The following is a 17,011-nucleotide window of genomic DNA, read 5'->3' on the forward strand; positions in this document are numbered from 1 at the left end:
GAGCAAAAACCACTTGTAATATGAAGTTTAACTAGGACTCTAAATAACCACACAGTATGATAGTCTAGGTAGAATTTTTATACCATCGATGAAGTTTCTAGAGACTATATTTATCGAAAAAACAAAAATTGGCCCGTGACAAGTTGACTAATGGTGTTTTGTGAACTTTTGATGGAATCACAATGTTTATTTGATTATCCAAATTATTATTTTTAATCATGTCACCTTAGTATTATTGTTTATGGCACCTTAAGTTAAAGTTCTTTTTACAACATCTAAAAGTTGACAAATCACTTAAAATTGTAGATAAATATTGATGATAATTTGTGTATTTTTAGTACAATATAAACTGAAAGATTCAAACTATAGGTTTAATGGTCTTCAACAACACTCCTTTACGTTAGTTAGACTATGCTCGTTTTGGTACAAAAATTTGTGTCTCGATCCATTGTGATAGACTCAAATATAAAGTATTAGAATATGGTAGAAGTAGTTAGAGTTTTCAAAATTTATACTAAACCAAAACGGTTTATTCAGACCGCTAGCAGCTATTCCGCCAAGCCCGACCGGTTTAAAGCGGTCGAGTTCCTTGCAGTTCGCTTTCGTCGAATCAAGCAATTTCATTCCCCCTGTTGTCTTCTCTCGAACAAAGGCGCGAGAAGTTTTTGCAAACCCTAACGCTTAGATCAGAAGAAGAACTCGCGAGAGACACATCGACAATGAATTCAGCAGGTCGAAGAAGTGGAGGAGGCCTTCTCGAAGGTTTTTACAGAGTGATCATGCGCCGTAATTCTGTTTACGTCACATTCATCATCGCTGGTGCCTTTGTTGGAGAACGGGTAATATTGTGGATCTCATATTTCACTGTTAGGTTTTTCTCTTTTCTTTGTGGTGGTTTGTTAATTTTTTAATTTCGTTTTCCGCGATTGATCTGAAGATCTAGTTTTTTCAAATCACTTGCTATTGATTAAAATTCGTGGTTTCGTTTTTGCTGATTCGTGGAAGAAAAAGTAAACGAAATAAGCTTGTTTGCGTGTGTCCTTTAGAGAGTAGGTGGAACTGTATTGAAATTTATGGTTTATCTGCCCGAGGAGTCGAGGAGAATCATTAAAAGTAGAGGATTAATATGTTGTTTTATATTTTCATTTTTGTTCCAACATATATTTTTGGATTCATATATCGGTTTCTGGCATCAATTAAAAAGTATGCAGTGTTCGACCGTATTGAATTTCGTTCATTAGTATGCAAATTCTGAATCATGTAAAGTAACTTGGTAGACCTTCTTTATGTATGGAAATGTGGAATTTGGCCATTATTTGGTCTGCTTGGCAAACGTGTTCAATCTTTGATTGAAAATTTTTTACACGATCATGATAGAGGAAGTGGTAAGCAGAAAAAAGGAACTTAAGAACATAAGAATGTTTCCTTGTTCCATGGACTGTTTTGCAATGGGTCTTGATATATTAAATTGTAGTAGGGGGCTTTTAAGTTGCACAGCATATGTGTATTTTGTACCTTAATGCTGGGATTTCCATTGGTGCAGGCCGTGGATTATGGAGTTCAGAAGCTCTGGGAGTACAACAATGTCGGGGTATGAATCTTAGCCTCATATATTGCTTTACTTTCTTTTTCCTTGTACACATTTCAAATCTATTGATGGGTTCTTACTCTGACGATTGTTTTGGTTACATCTGTGTTCTCCATTGGTATTGATTATATGCTTTGTGTTTTATTCTGGATGTTTTTGCTCCCATTTTCTGTTGTCAGCTTCAAATTATTTATCAATTTCAGCTTCTGTGGTTACTGTGTTGAATATCATGGCATTGTAATTAAAAGAACTGTTGCATTTTCTTGATCTCCATTGATTATTGATTTATATTCCATCATCTAGGTTCTTTTTCTTTGTTTGTGTGTGTGTGGTGTGGAGGGGGTGGTGGTGGTGGTGGTGGTGGTGGCTGGGAGACCACCTCTCCTAGGTAGAAGAATAATAGACTTCTATTCAAAAGGCGTTCATCAGTCAGTCCCAATTGAAGTTTCTTGGGATAACTATAAACTATGAAGTTTGTCTGTTAGATCATGTCATGGTTCACTAAACAATTTGGCTTTAATCACTCAGTTCTGTCAATATTAAATAACGACGGTCACTAAAAACATTTTCCAAGTTGGTCTAAATCCAAAGAGTCTTCGGTGAAGCCAGCATGAGCGTCTCAATAAATTGAATTATCATATTCTTGATAAAAAAAGTCATAGATTTGAAGTCTCACCCCATGTGTCGTTGAAGTAAAAGGTAGGTCTTAAAGGGCTGCCAAAGTAGACAACATATATGACTTTAATTCTTAGTTAAAAATGTTCTACTTTGCCAATGGGTAAAATGACAGAAAACAACAAATTGAGGGTGCTTAAAACTCTTTTTTGAAATCAGGGTTGAGGCAACTTATATGAATGTAAATTACAATCATTGCCATTTTTAATGTATCTTGATGTTCTCCTCGAATTGAAGGACAATCTATATTAATCCTTATTCTACTATAATCCTGCTTTGGTAGAGATGTTTTACCTTCACCAAAATGCTACTAAACAATTCTTGTACTGAATTAATAGCTTTCTTAATTCATTCCCAACATTACTCTGATATACGACGTTTTTAATAATTATGCAGAAACGGTACGAGGACATTTCAGTTTTGGGGCAAAGACCAGTGGAAGAATGAAACTGTTAGCCACTTAAAACCTACACAATCATGGATTCAAGAGGTAAAGGAACTGGCTGTCTTAGGATGGTAAATGAGAATGTATTTCCAATAGGAAAAAGGTTCTCTTTTTTTCCGCTCTGGAAAGTTTTTGTTTCTTCATGAGATTCTAATGATATTTTATTTGATTTAAGTTTGGAGTTACAAGCTTGTCTATTACTTTTGATTGTTCATCGAGAATACAATAAAAGCAAAATGTTGAGAGTACTACTTAGAAAGTTACAAAGGTATCAGCATTCAGCAGTGAGCATAATGGTAAGTACTATTGGTTATAATGTATATATAGTTGAAAATAGAGAGCTTAGATGGTTGAAATTAATTTTTGGTAAATTAGTTGGATTGTGGGAGGGAGATAGTACTCATATCGTTATTGATTCGAGCAATAGCTCAATTGGCATAAATGTGTGGTATCATCCGCAAAGAAAAAGGCATCGATATCGTAATTTTTGCAATATAATTTCAGTATTGTAAAGGAAGAGGAAGGCCCTTGGAATTTTGTGACAAGTAGTGGGGTTGTTTAGTTAGTGAGAAGAGAGTAGGGGTGTGTTAGTTATAATTAGAATTACAACTTATACAATTGGTTCGGTTTTTAAGTATAAAACAGACTAACAGAGAATCTGTGACAAAATAAGTCCTTGAACTGTACTAATACAAGGTTTTTAACTTAATGTATTTGGTATTTGAAGTTCATAGATCTCCTAGATATGTAATTTGAACTTTTAGTAAAAAAAACAAAAACAACAAAAACAAAACAAAAATTGATTTCAATTTTATATTTAACTTTTTTATTAAGAGTTTTCAATTTTACCTTTTAATATTTGAAGTTTGTTTCAAAATGTACGAGAATACTTTTTAACAATTCAATTATAAATACAACATTAGTAGATTTAGTACAAGTCTAGGGATTTGAACCCTTCTTAATATAATATATAATTGAAATAATACAACTACTATTCTTCTTTCCCTGTCTAAACAAAAATTAGTTCTAACCTTTTTTTTCTAGCCATTTAACCAAAAAAAAAGTTAATCGATGAATTTTGTATTAAAAACAAATGAATTTTTTTAAAAAAAATTGAAAAAAATGGACGGAACCAAAAACAAAATTTATTAAACTCGATTTTTAAAAATATTTTGTTTTTATTTTTGACAATTTTTCAGAAACAAATATAATATTTAGTTTTTGTTAGAAAAATTTAAAACAAAAAAGGTTCCTCCCTTATCTCGCTTGGTCAATTAGAAATTAAAATTTCTCTCTCCATACAGTCACTCTCTCGTAAAAATCATCTTCGCTCCTTTGCAAAAACCTCCAACTTCCCAAGGGGTTCGCTCCAATTTTCCTCACATCAACAACGAAACCTTCCTCATCTTCATAGATCCGCTACTCGATCAATAGTACCCTTCATTTGCAGATCTTAAGATCGTTCATCTCTGTTTAGGATTTTTCAAGGTTTGATTTCGATTGCGCATTCTTTTTATGTTTGGAATTTTTTAAATTTCTTTGCTTACAATCTCTATTGTATTCCTCAATCTATCAACAAAACCCTACCCCTAATCTGTCTCTCTTCTCAATCTCTCAGCGACAATGCAGAGCTCTAACTCATCAAGTGAAGAACGCAGATTAGAAGTTCGAAAATTAGAGATCTCCGACAAGAACAAAGGTTTCGTTGAGCTATTGCAGCAACTAACCGTTTGTGATTCAGTGTCCGACAAAGACTTCGAAGACAGGTTTCAGGAATTGAGCGCCCTCGGAAACGAGCATGTTATTTGTGTCGTAGAGGACGATCGATCGGGGAAGATCATCGCCACTGGAAGCGTCTTCATTGAGAAGAAATTCATAAGAAACTGTGGGAAAGTAGGGCATATCGAAGACGTAGTGGTGGATTCGAGTGCTCGAGGGATGCAATTGGGGAAGAAAATAGTAGACTTTCTTACGGATCATGCCCGCGAAATGGGATGCTATAAGGTAATTCTTGATTGCAGTGTTGAGAATCGAGGATTCTATGAGAAATGTGGGTTCGAACATAAGGCGATTCAAATGGCGAAATACTTCAATTGAAGTAGAACTCATGCCAACAATTGGGTTTCGATTTCGACTTTGGAATTGTAAGTGGATTTGTCTTTTGCTTTCATGAATTTCTTCAAACACAAATTATTTGGGTCATGGTTGGCTCTCACTCTCACAGTCTTCAAAAACGATATTCAATATTCTGTGGATTGGGAAATCTTGACAACATTTTGTTGTCTACAGAAATATTGATCTGAAAATGTTATAATTTTACGATAATGTTTAGGTGAAAATATAAAGGAAATGGTCAATGAATTTGTAGAAAACTTACAAAATTCAAGAATAAAAAGTTATTTAAACTCAATAAATAAACCTTCTATAGGTTTAAACCAGTGAGACTTAGTAGAAAAATAAACTAGGTTAAATTACAAGGTCGGATTGAAAATTGATTAATCTATTATGTATAAATTTAATGTTATGTTTAATGAAACGATCTATAAATTTTAAAAATTTTGGAAGTTCAAATGCTAAATTAAGAAAAAAGTTTGTAAATGGTGACTATTTTAGAGATAATAATAAACTATATAACAATTTTTTTAAAAAAAACTACAAATATTGTAGTCTTACTCAGTAGACCATTTTGCTAAACCATTTTGCTAAATTTGGTAGACTATTTTGCTAAATTTGCAATTTAGTAAAATTTTACTCTATACATTAATAATCTAATGATTAGCAATTTAGTAAAATTTTACTCTATACATTAATAATCTAATTTAAATCATTAATAATTTAATTTAAATCATGACTATATTTGTAACTATTCCTAACTAGAATATAAAACAATATTAAAATTTTAAGATAAACAATATTTTAAGATAAGTTTGAAGTAAAAGTTGAGTACTTAAGAAAACATTTATTGAAAGAGATCATTTATGGTTGATACTTGGATTGTTCTAACGATAAATAGAGGGGCATAATGTTATGGATTTTTAGGTTAGATGTATGAATTAGTTTCACAGTCAAAGTACTAACCAGGTGTTTGCATGCAAATATAAATGAATAAATAAGATGATTAGAAGTGGCCCAAAAAGAATGCGAATTGTTCTATGTTATATTTCCAACTTGGTTATTTTAATCTTACAGTGCTAAAATGGAAAGAGAGATCAAAATCCCCAGTTCCCCCAACCTGCCCCCATCAAATTTTTATACAGTAAATAACAATTAAGCAGTATAATCCTATATACCAAAAAAAAGCTCTGTTATCAAGCAGAGAATCACAATCTTCACCACTTTCTCAAACAGAGAATCCATTTCACCAAATAAATTGGAAACCAGCCTCATATCCGCGGGCTAATTAACAGCTTGGTGAAATCCCAACAACTGCGTATTCGTGGGAGACACTGTCATGATCTTGAAATCACAGAACTGCAAAAAAAAAAAAAGAAATAAACTAATTACGATTTGAACAATGTGACGATCAATAGAGTTAACAACTCGATCATAGCTGAAATTATGCTCGAATAGTTACTGTTAAGGCAAATACTATCAACTAACAGATATAATGTTCAAATTTTTCAGTATAACTCTTTGATATTGTTGAACTGACAAAAAAAGTGTTCATTCACTGAGGCTGTAGTAAGAAAAAACGAGGGGAGGAATATTTTAGGTATCCAAACACCTTAAACTGTGCAGAAAATAGCCAAACAAACACAAATCAGAGACCCAAATATCTCAGCAACACTATTAAATTGAGCGTTTTTCAATGTACAGTGAGTTATGACTCCAAAATTGAAACAAGGGAACTTCAAGCTTGCTGAGAAATTGAAACGAGGGAATTTCAAGAACATGCTTAAGCAAAAATCCTTTGGTCTAATGAGGTCTTTACCCTTCTTTGAAGGCTATGGTTTTGAAGAAACTTGAGAATCTTTCATGCTCAAGAACTAATCTAGGATGTTTTTTTTGGGATTCTGTTACTATTTTTGCGTCTACTTCTAAATTCTCTTGTAATTATAGCCAAATTAAAACTAACTCATATTTAGGATATCTCATCTACCCTCTTTGATTATGACAGTTAAGTTTCTAATAAAATAAGAAAAAATAAAAGAAAAAAAGGTTGAAACAAGGGTATTTTGAAACACAGGTTCCCCCAGAAATCTGTGAGAGCTGGTCCTTTCCACTCTAGACTCAAACGTCTACACAAAATACCTGGCTACTCTAAACGCCCTAAAATCCTTACAAAACCTTATACAACCACAGATGATACACTGAGCCCCCACACTAACCGTCTTTTCAGCCACTTCCCAATTCGCCCCTCCTTCAGTAGGTATTTAAAATCAGATGTCTCACATACTAATTCCTAGACTATTCGAGAGCTCGGAGGCTTCAGACTCGACCTAATTTAGTACTCTACTCTCTTGACTCGTATCGTCTATTTTGAAATATGGAAGACAAGAGACCAACCAGTTACAATGACTAACCAGTCTCTTCCTTGTGTAGGTTTACTTGTACTTGAAGTCAAGGAAGCTTCTCTCCTTTCATTTCCCCCCCTCTTCTTTATAATTCTTTTGATGAAATTTCTTGCACATAAATCACCAAACCTACCAGACTACCCTTCAGTGGTAAAATTATTGATAGAGAAAATTTTGCAGTCTATTAGCACTGCATTATGAAAATACTCTTACAGGAATATAAATTTCACCCATAGCCTGGTCATTCTAGCAAATGCAAAAATACAGCAAATATAGCTTCTTAAGCTCTCTGAAAATAGGTGAATAACAATCTAACGTTTAAAGAGTGAGAAGCAATACCTTTCCAATTGTCACCACCAATTCTCTAATCTGACTTTTCTATCTCTCGAAACTTTCTTTCCCATTCTTGGAGTTCATAATTTTGCTCAATTAAATCTCGATCAGTACTATATACAATTCGATCCTGACCGATTACAGTTTTTTGGGCCATGTCTCGAGCACTGAGAAGCTGACCAGATTGCATTCAAAGAATTAGATTCCCTGGTGAAACAAAATCTAAAAGAAAACTGAATGCTGTAACAACTAAGATGCAGGACTTGCCTAGACTCCAACAAGAGTAAATAGAATTGATGTGTGAGGAAAGAAAAGGATAATAACAAAATAACTTCGTAGCCATATTTAAGTGAATCAACAGGCAATTCTCCAACTGATATTGATAAGCAGTTCCACCCAAGAAATGTGAAATAGACATCATCAGAGTGCTAAAGTGATGCTAAAAAAACAAGCACAGGTGAGGAAAAAAAAAAAAAAAATAGGGCTTTGTTCATATAGTATTTTTTCTGCTCTTTGGTTTGGAGGATTAAGGTCCTAGAAAGGTCAGGTTCTGTTCTTGAGAGGTTCTTCACAACCACCTCAAAACGTAGGATAGGTTGTCGAGGATTTTTTCTTTGTTAGTTGGTCCTTTTTGTTGTATCCTGTGTCAGAAGGCGGAGGAAAACTTGGATCACCTTCTTTGGCATTGTGAGCTGGCAAGTCCCATTCAGGATGATTTTCTTGAGACTTTTGGCTTGTCGTATGCTCTTTATAGAGATGTTAGAGGGATAATCGAGGAGAACCTCCTCAATCTGCCTTGTGGGGAAAGAAGCCGATTTCTTTGGCATGCTTGTGTTTGTGCCATCTTGTGGGTTTTGTGGGATGAGAGAAATAGGAGGGTGTTTAGGGGAGTTGAAAGGGAGGTTGGGGAGACTTGGTCAGTTATTCCGTATCATATTTCTCTTTGAACTTCAATTTTGAGGACTTTTTGTTGTTATCCTCTTGACATGAGTTTGTATAGCCAGCCCCCTTCCTGTAGTGGGGGTCACCTGTTTTTTGTGGGTTTAGTTTTTTGTGTGCCCGTGTATTTTTTTCATTTCTTCTCAATGAAAGCCTTTTATTCAAAAAAGAAACATACAGAAAACTGATGCCAATCTACTCAAACAAATGAATCTATAGAGGAGCAAATTTCTTTTCGTGATCTGAAATCTATAGACTAGTTACCTTCCGTCTGAGGGTCACATCTGGCAGTTCAAGGGCTTGAGCACGCTTTTGCCTTGCTTCATTTCGTTTTCCTATTTCAGCATTTCTCTTCTGGACAATGAACCACCGGACCAATGGAATTGTGAAGAAAGAACCAGCATATATCTGCACATTTCTTTTCATGATTATAAAAAATACACAATATGGACTAAATTAAATCATGGGACAATCATAGGATAAGAAGTAATCAAATGATGTCAAACCTGCAGTAGAGGAAATATATCTGAGACAAATTTAATAAGGCCACTTGGCTTAACAGCAACATCCCTTCAAAAATGGAATTGGGGGGAAATTATTAGATTTTGTCAGAAACCACAATAAAACAATCCAGTCTAAGCATCCATACTTCAACATGGCTCCGAGGACTATTACACCAAAAAGATTAAGACCTCCCAATCCAATGGCCATTGCTCTCTCTGAATTACTTGTTTTACTGCAGACAAAAAATTTCCAGACCATTAATTAAATTTAAATTATACTCCCAAACAACATAAAGAACCTTAACCATGGTACCTAAAGACCCATTTCTTCTCTTTGAAAATTTTTTCAATCCCTCCAACCCAGTCAGCCCATTTTCTACCCACGTACTCCTTCCTTCCACTCCGCTGAGAAGAAGCTGTGCGCTGAAGGGAGGGAAATCGATATAGAATATTTCCCTATAAATAAAGAACTTTGGGTGAATAAGCTAAGTTTTTTTCTGAAGAATTTAGAGCCACATACCAATAAACAAAGTGATGAAGAGGATAAGCAATCCTTTAGAGAAAAAGATGCAACTTATGGAAGTTTTCACGTCTGGAAAATTAGAAGTCATAAGAAATACCAAATTTTAAAGATTTAACATATTTATACAAACAACAAGAATAAATTTTACCCTTAACATGTACAAAATCCTTTTGTTTTCACAATTTTGCTTATCTTATCTAGCCAAAAGCCCTAAAGCTGAGATGGCATATTGCATGCTTCCAACAAATCATTTTCTTTACTGGCAACTACTCTCCAAAAATATCCTATCAAATAATAAATTTGCATCCAAAATTAATAGCTTAAGCTTTTAGTGTAATTTTAATTAAACATACAATAAGAACAGGAGATCTAAACTGACATCATGTAATGTTATGTCATACTCCAATTCAAGAAAACAGAAACATGGGCAAAAACACTGTATACAAATGGAGTTTGTACTCCAAAACCATATCATAATTCATTCGATAGCTTTTAGTAAGCATAACACTTCAAGTCTCAACCTACCAACAGACTTGTGTTCATTTATGAGTGGCATCATATATGGGTAAATTGGACTGATTGAATTCATTCAAGCATAAATTGGGCTGACTGAATTCATTCAAGCATTTCATACCTCGTTAAACATACCTCTTCATCAATTTCAGGTTGGCCATCAAAACGTAAAAGAACTGGTAAAATGTATGACTCATCATCCTGCAATCATCAAGAGGATGAAACAAAGTCAAAGAGAAGACTAATATTTTAATTACACTTAAATATGAGTTGATTCCACCTATTAAATAGCAGTCGAGTAATAATGATTGGCAAAAAAATCAATTATTTTCCTTTGGTACCCGAAGTCCTATCAGTTTCAGTTTGGAACTTACCGTGTTCCTCTCTGACACATCCAGATATGGTGCAAGTTCTTCAGCAGCTACAACACCACCATTGGAGCTGATGTACTGCCCAATCTGCAAATTGGCTCAAAATGTTAGCTCATGTCAATAGTTATATATATGTCTACAAACTGCTCGTAGAAAACAATTAAAACCAACTTCCTGAAATGGAAAAGTAGACACAGGGCAATAAGAAAAAAAACTAAGATTGATTTGATGCCAAAACAGTCTCTCTTTAACTGGACATAAGCATGACAAAGTAGGGGAAAGGGTTGCAACCGGCTTACTACCTTTTTCTTAGTTCCTTTATCCTTGATATAAAGTGTCCCTACAAACTCTTTCTAACAAACAGAAAAACCTTGAACATACCTTCATAACAGAACAGAAGAGTTTTTCAAGGAAACAAAACTCTTGTTGAAATAAAAAATGAGAAAGGTCATCCGAGAGTGGAAAAAGTTAAAAACAAGGAAAGCATATAAAAACTGAAAACAACTTTGAGTTGTATGCATAACTTCAAAACACGCGAGTTTGTTAAGAACTGAGAAACTAGAATCGTGTAAAATTTCATGAGAAAAAATCTTCACAAAACAAAAATGGAAAATAAAATATTGAAAGTAACGGACCACTGAACACAGTCCTCAAATATTACCAACTTCCATCTCTCTTCTTCAATTCCTTGATTTGGATCACCGTCGCCAAAAACAAATGAGAAAATCTAAAAGAAGACCATTGCAAAGTTAGGTTTTAAATCTGACCTAGAGTAGTACAGGATCATAATATAAACTAGAAATCATTTAATCACATACAGATTCAATGAAGTTCATCTTATTATCTTCTGTTTGTAGTCGGCGTCTCCTATAGTAGTATGGATCCCAGTACCTTACATGATGCAAACAGGAGGGAATGACAACCTAAAGTCCTCTACAAATAAGGCTTCCAATTCATGAAATACATATATGTGCATATATATATTACCAGAAAAGATCAGTTGGACTCAAATAGAATGTGAATCCTGAATCATATGATCTGCTGCGTCTTCCACGATTATCCTCTTCACTGTATCATTAAACTTGAATCAATATGTAATTTGAAAGTTTCCTTGAACCAGCACTCTGTATTGTATGATCAATATCACAAAAATAATTCGCTTGTAAAAAGAGAATAAGAACCTTCTGCTTGAAATTAGAGCAATAATTGTAGTATATACAAGAACGATTGAAGCAATTAGTGCCGTTCCAAACGAAACCCTAACAAGATATTCAGCAGCGGCCTGAAAATTTGAGTTAAAACCGCCATTACAACACACAATTGTTTCCTGAGACTAAAACTCAAGAGAGAAACTCAACGCTCCCAAGCTAATACCTTTGACTTCTCTATAAGAGGTTCAAACTTGATCCAAAACGATTTGGCTGCAAGCTTTGAACGATAATCTTTAGGGAAAACGTAGAGAACGTCGCCCTCATCAGAAACCTGTTAAGAACATCTTGAAAAATTTTGCAGTCACAAAATTAAGAACTTCAAAACCTACAATTTGCATTTACATTCTACAGATAGAACAAATCCAGTGTATCTTGATGGTATCCCCAGTAGGAAGAAAAATTCTTGCGTGTCCAATTTAATATTTGTTTGGTGAATTACTAAATTTAAATGCAATTCTACGTGTTAATAATAAGTACCTCCAGAAAACCATCGGTATCAGCAGCTAGGGCTTGCAAAGCCTTCTGAGCTTCATTGAGCTTAAGTCCCGCCCTGCTTGCAACGTCTCCAATGGTTACTCTTCCTCCACACGCCTCCACAGCCTCCATCGTTCTCTTTCTCACGTCCGACGGCAATTTATCGCTCTCCACTACATTTCCAGGTCTAATATCGGAAGGAATGTCAATGCCCGCTCTTACAGTAGGAACAAAACCCCTTGCCCTAGATTCCGGCGGCGCAATCCGGGTCGGAAGGGCCGGAAAAGTAATGGTAGACGGCTTTACGCAAATTGAGGGTTTAAGGGTGATGAGAGGATGAAAATATAAGCGGGAACTCTGGGAAATGGCGAAATAGGTAGATATTGAAGCCATGATTAGCAGAAAGTTGACGAATTTGAATGGAAGCCTCAAGTTTTGGCCATGGAGATCGAAATATGTTCAGGCATTCAGCTGGTGACTGTATCACTTGGGTGAGTGGCTCTGATTCGGAGTTGATCGGATTTGTATTTTTTTTCTTTCTTTTTTTACCCTTAGTTCTCCAACGCGTATCTCGGAATTACACGGAAATAATATTAATTATAAAAATACAAACCTATCGAGATAGTTTTTTTCCTTGTAAAAAAATGTTAGAACGACTTTTTTTTCTTCTTCTTTTGTGATAAGGCCCAGTAAATTCTAGAAAATAACAATACTCCAATTATATGCTTTGTGAGTAACATTCTAATCTTGCAACTATGGTAAAAATACAAGCTATCAGTATGATTTATAGTAACAAATATGGTGTTTTGGAGAAAGAATAAGATATAATAGCATGTATGTTGAGGTGAAATCTCACACACGAACAAAATACTAAACATTACACTAAATAATTAAATAGTAAATAGTTTTGAATAGAAAAATTACAATGAATGACTATTTTAGTAATAATAATTAAAGATATAACAACATTTTAAAAAAATTGCAAATATAGCAAAACTATCACTGATAGACTTTATATGGTATATCAGTAATAGAGCAATATTTGCAATATGGTCTATAGACTTATATCATTGATAGAATTTAACAAATTTTGTAAATTTTTTAAAATTTTTAAAATTATGTCAGTTAATTAATTCGAATTTAATTACTAAATTTAACCGTATCCTTTTAATACTAAAATTTGAGCCATCATGCTAATAAACCAAGCCCAAAGATGAGGCCCAATCGTAAAATTTTTCAGCCCATTTTTAGTAGTTTTGGCTACGCCATGAAAATGGATTCCCGGGAAAATCTACTCATCGTCACCGAGGCATCACAAATTTCACCCTCTGCAACAGAAATTTGAAAACGCTGAAGAAAAATGCTCTCCGGCAATCCTTTCGTCCTCTCCAAAACCTCGTTTGGATCTCTATGTTCTTTTCCTTCGATAACTCGTCGCAGATCGTCTTCAACCTCCGTCGTCGCTGATTCTACGGTCAGGAATAGCACTGATGTAGCTACTTCACAGTCGCGAAGGACCATTTCCGCTCAGGAAGCTCGAATTTCTCTTGTTTTTGCACTCGCTTCACAAGCATCTACTCTCTCTCAGCGCGGTAATGTCTCAGTATTTGATTTAATGATTGATAGTACTAGAAGTTATAGTTCTCGTTTAATTCGCTCTTTTCGGTTGGTCTGCAGTTTTGTTGGAATTGGCTTCTGAAACTTCGAAATACTTGTTGCCTAAAAGGTTCGACAGTCGGAATTTAGAGGAGGCTCTAATGGCAGGTATTTCTACGTAGAGAACTGTGTTTGTTGGTTGTGAAATTCACACTTGCGACATTCGTCCTGCGATTGAACTCCATTGCAATCCAGCTCGTATTTCTATCTCTTAATTGTTATGAGTCTAATAATTTGTTTTGAGTTAATCTAGTTCCTGATCTCGAGACTCTGAAGTTCAAGGTCTTAAGTCGAAGAGACGAATATGAGATTAGGGAGGTTGAGGTATAATTTCCTCTCTCCTCAATTTACTCTTGTACTGCCTCATTGCTTCAAACCTAAATATAATATTGACTTATTCTAACAATTAGCTTACAAACTATGACTGCGATCGTTGGACAGCCTTACTTTATAGCGGAAACTACCATGCCTGGGAAGAGTGGATTTGATTTCGGTGGTGCCTCTCAATCCTTCAATGTCTTGGCCGCGTACCTCTTTGGTAAGGTAGATCTGAAGCTCCGAGATGAAGCTTGTTAATCTTGATTTCTGTTTGCCATCCTAATCTGAATCCGGTCCTAATACCAGAATAAGGCAAGAGAGAAAATGGAAATGACAACACCTGTTTTGACGAGTCAATACAAATCCGATGGGGAAAAGATGGATACGACAACCCCTGTAATAACTAAAAATGTAAGTTCTTCACATCTTGACACCTGTTAGGCCTCCTCTTTACATCCTTGTTCTCAAATGTGATATTTATTGGTTTTCCATTTCGATGTAATTTTTCTCTTCCATTTTTGTTTTTTTAGGTCGATGGTAAAGATCAGTGGAAGATGTCATTTGTGATACCCTCCAAATACGGTCAGAATTTTCCAGTTCCCCAAGACACATCTGTTAGGATTCAAGAAGTCCCCAGGAAAATTCTTGCGGTTGTAGCCTTTTCAGGTCTGTTTCATTTTAACCTAGAAACTCCATTTACTCTTAGTAGAATCTGGACTTAATGGTTGAAATTTTGTTCAATAGTCTCGGAGCACATGACAAGCTCCAATGCTGGTAAAATTATTTTGAACAATTATTGAGACTAAATATTTGCTGCCAAGTCCACATCATCATACTTCGATCTTTACTTTATAAGATGTGAAAGAATGTTGCTGTTAGTGATATAACATTCTCAAGAGCCTTGATTCCAAATGTTTTTATGCAATTCAACTAACGTTTCTTCTTCTTTTTTTTTTTTCTTCTTCTTCTTCTTCTTATTATTATTATTTGTTTGATTAGGTTTTGTCACTGACGATGAAGTCAAAAAGAGAGAATCTAGGTTAAGGGATGCTTTGAAGAATGACAAGGAGTTTCAAGTTAAAGCGGGCAGTTTTGTGGAGGTAGCACAGGTATTTTTACCATCTAAGTATTACAAAACTTCTTTATTTTTCATAGTGCACATATAATCCTGCTTTATTGGTTGATGACCCCCTGTTTATGTGGTTTGCAGTATAATCCCCCCTTTACTCTTCCATTTCAACGTCGTAATGAGATTGCTCTGGAAGTAGAGAAGAAAGAAGTGTAGCAGTATAATCATAGATCTTGAAATTTACCTTCGGTGTATAGCCACATATAATGAACTGTATATATGTCACTTTCACATTTAAATACAGCTCCATCAGGTATTATTGATGGTGCACCAATGGAACTCAATACTGTAGATATGAACATGCTAATGTCCTCGTGTATTTAACCTCGGTCTACCTCCTGGATATAATAGTTGGGAATTTCCATGTTCACTGGGTTTGAATAAATGCTGGTACACTGAACTTTTTCTTCTTTATCTCTCTCTTTTTGCGGACCTATGCCAATTATAATAGACTAAAAATTTATCTTAAAGTTGAAGTGCCTCACAGGAACCAAATAACTAACTTTAGAGGATTGTTTAGTTTTCTTTAAGATTGCTCCAAAGTAGGAAGAGCTTGTATTCATTTTTTTTTATTAAGACTTGCAGTATAAATTGATAGGGGAATTCTATTTTCTTCTCAATTGAACTGCCCAAGCACTTTCATCGTAGAGATCTTATTAAAATTGACAAAAATATCACTTGGAGGTAAATGGTTCAAGTGCCTATAAACTATGAGCCATGGTTCTACTGCTATTCTGAGTGTAAAAGTAATTGCACAGTGATAATTGTAGTGTGAATTGGCTTGAAAATTAAATGCTTCAATTTTGCTGTACGAGCCAAAATTATAAGCTTCAATTCTAAGAATTGGATTAGTTCTGATAATTGTATTTGTGACCTTGTTCATTAGATTTGCAGGTCTCAGCCTGCAAAGGCTCTTGTACACAGCAGCATAACTAGTTCAGATAGAATTACAATTAGAACGGTAACCACCTCTATACTTGGATTTTGTTATCATAAAACCTCTTTCTGGTCTTTTTTTTCTCCAGCATAGCATGCTTGTTCTGTTAGTTATTCTTTTTCTTGGATTTGTTAATATAGGTGAAAACCAAAGAGACCATACACTTCAAATTATTATGAAATAAACTTTTGAAGAATTATAGCTTCAAAATGCAATGAAGTTGAGCCTTCAATCCTCTGCAGTTATTACTGTTGAGAATGTTAGCTTCAGTTATGTCTTTTTTACTCAAGCTAAAACTGATCAGATATCATTTTGTTGGTTTATGGAAGATAGTTCAATCTGCAGCGTGTTATGCAGTTGCTTTTTTTATTACCAGCTCGATTCTCACCATTCTATTTCACACCTTGAGAATAAAAAATGGGCCAGTAAGGAGAAACAGAAAAGCATACGTGACCAATTAGGAAGTTCACATCCTAATTAGAAATGTTGCATGACTAGAAGCTTATAAGACCTTCCGTAGCCAAGAAGATTTGACACAACCCGGTGAGAACTGGTATGGATGTTCTAATTTTTTTTATCTTTTTTTTTTTTTTTTGCTTTTATTATTTAATACTATGTCGATATTTTCCTGCATGATTAAACAGTTGCTCGTTATTTTCGTAGCTTGAAATCTTACTGCAAAATGTTTGAATTCTTAGTGAAGAAAAGTAAAAAGACAAGGATTTGAGGTGGATAAAATTTGAAGTAGATGTCCTGGTTTTTTTTTTTTCGTTACCCGTAGTTGTAGGATCTCTGTTTTTATGTGAATCGATCATGATGATGATATGGGTCAAGACCCCATGGTGAACTGTTGCTTGGACTGATTGAATAGTTGAAATTACA

At 34.6% G+C, this 17,011-nt stretch overlaps 4 protein-coding genes across 4 annotated transcripts; 3 read left to right on the forward strand and 1 right to left on the reverse strand.

Moving 5' to 3' along the window:
- Positions 1 to 580: 580 nt before the first annotated feature.
- Positions 581 to 2,996, forward strand: LOC101205294 (cytochrome b-c1 complex subunit 9). Its single transcript, XM_004149160.3, has 3 exons — positions 581 to 839; positions 1,544 to 1,591; positions 2,660 to 2,996. Exons 1-3 carry the CDS (start codon positions 720 to 722, stop codon positions 2,708 to 2,710), a joined length of 219 nt encoding a protein of 72 aa, XP_004149208.1. The 5' UTR covers positions 581 to 719; the 3' UTR covers positions 2,711 to 2,996.
- Positions 2,997 to 3,949: 953 nt separating this feature from the next.
- Positions 3,950 to 5,033, forward strand: LOC101205054 (glucosamine 6-phosphate N-acetyltransferase). The gene is made up of 2 exons (XM_004149158.3): positions 3,950 to 4,196; positions 4,327 to 5,033. Exon 2 carries the CDS (start codon positions 4,332 to 4,334, stop codon positions 4,803 to 4,805), a length of 474 nt encoding a protein of 157 aa, XP_004149206.1. The 5' UTR covers positions 3,950 to 4,196; positions 4,327 to 4,331; the 3' UTR covers positions 4,806 to 5,033.
- An 800-nt stretch (positions 5,034 to 5,833) lies between these two features.
- Positions 5,834 to 12,645, reverse strand: LOC101204805 (uncharacterized protein At5g03900, chloroplastic). Its single transcript, XM_004149157.3, has 14 exons — positions 12,093 to 12,645; positions 11,779 to 11,886; positions 11,586 to 11,686; positions 11,392 to 11,472; positions 11,223 to 11,295; positions 11,066 to 11,131; positions 10,408 to 10,491; positions 10,169 to 10,234; positions 9,311 to 9,453; positions 9,144 to 9,230; positions 9,001 to 9,064; positions 8,759 to 8,902; positions 7,562 to 7,730; positions 5,834 to 6,179 (listed from the first exon to the last, which is right to left on the reverse strand). Exons 1-13 carry the CDS (start codon positions 12,480 to 12,482, stop codon positions 7,587 to 7,589), a joined length of 1,551 nt encoding a protein of 516 aa, XP_004149205.1. The 5' UTR covers positions 12,483 to 12,645; the 3' UTR covers positions 5,834 to 6,179; positions 7,562 to 7,586.
- Positions 12,646 to 13,295: 650 nt separating this feature from the next.
- On the forward strand, positions 13,296 to 15,606 carry LOC101204564 (heme-binding-like protein At3g10130, chloroplastic). Its single transcript, XM_004149156.3, has 8 exons — positions 13,296 to 13,681; positions 13,767 to 13,853; positions 13,999 to 14,069; positions 14,187 to 14,288; positions 14,370 to 14,474; positions 14,594 to 14,729; positions 15,063 to 15,172; positions 15,274 to 15,606. The coding sequence occupies exons 1-8, from the start codon at positions 13,450 to 13,452 to the stop codon at positions 15,346 to 15,348; spliced, it is 918 nt and encodes a 305-aa protein (XP_004149204.1). The 5' UTR covers positions 13,296 to 13,449; the 3' UTR covers positions 15,349 to 15,606.
- Positions 15,607 to 17,011: the final 1,405 nt, after the last annotated feature.

The sequence above is a fragment of the Cucumis sativus genome, chromosome 3 (genome assembly GCF_000004075.3).
Source record: "Cucumis sativus cultivar 9930 chromosome 3, Cucumber_9930_V3, whole genome shotgun sequence".
In the NCBI taxonomy this organism is placed as follows: domain Eukaryota; kingdom Viridiplantae; phylum Streptophyta; class Magnoliopsida; order Cucurbitales; family Cucurbitaceae; genus Cucumis; species Cucumis sativus.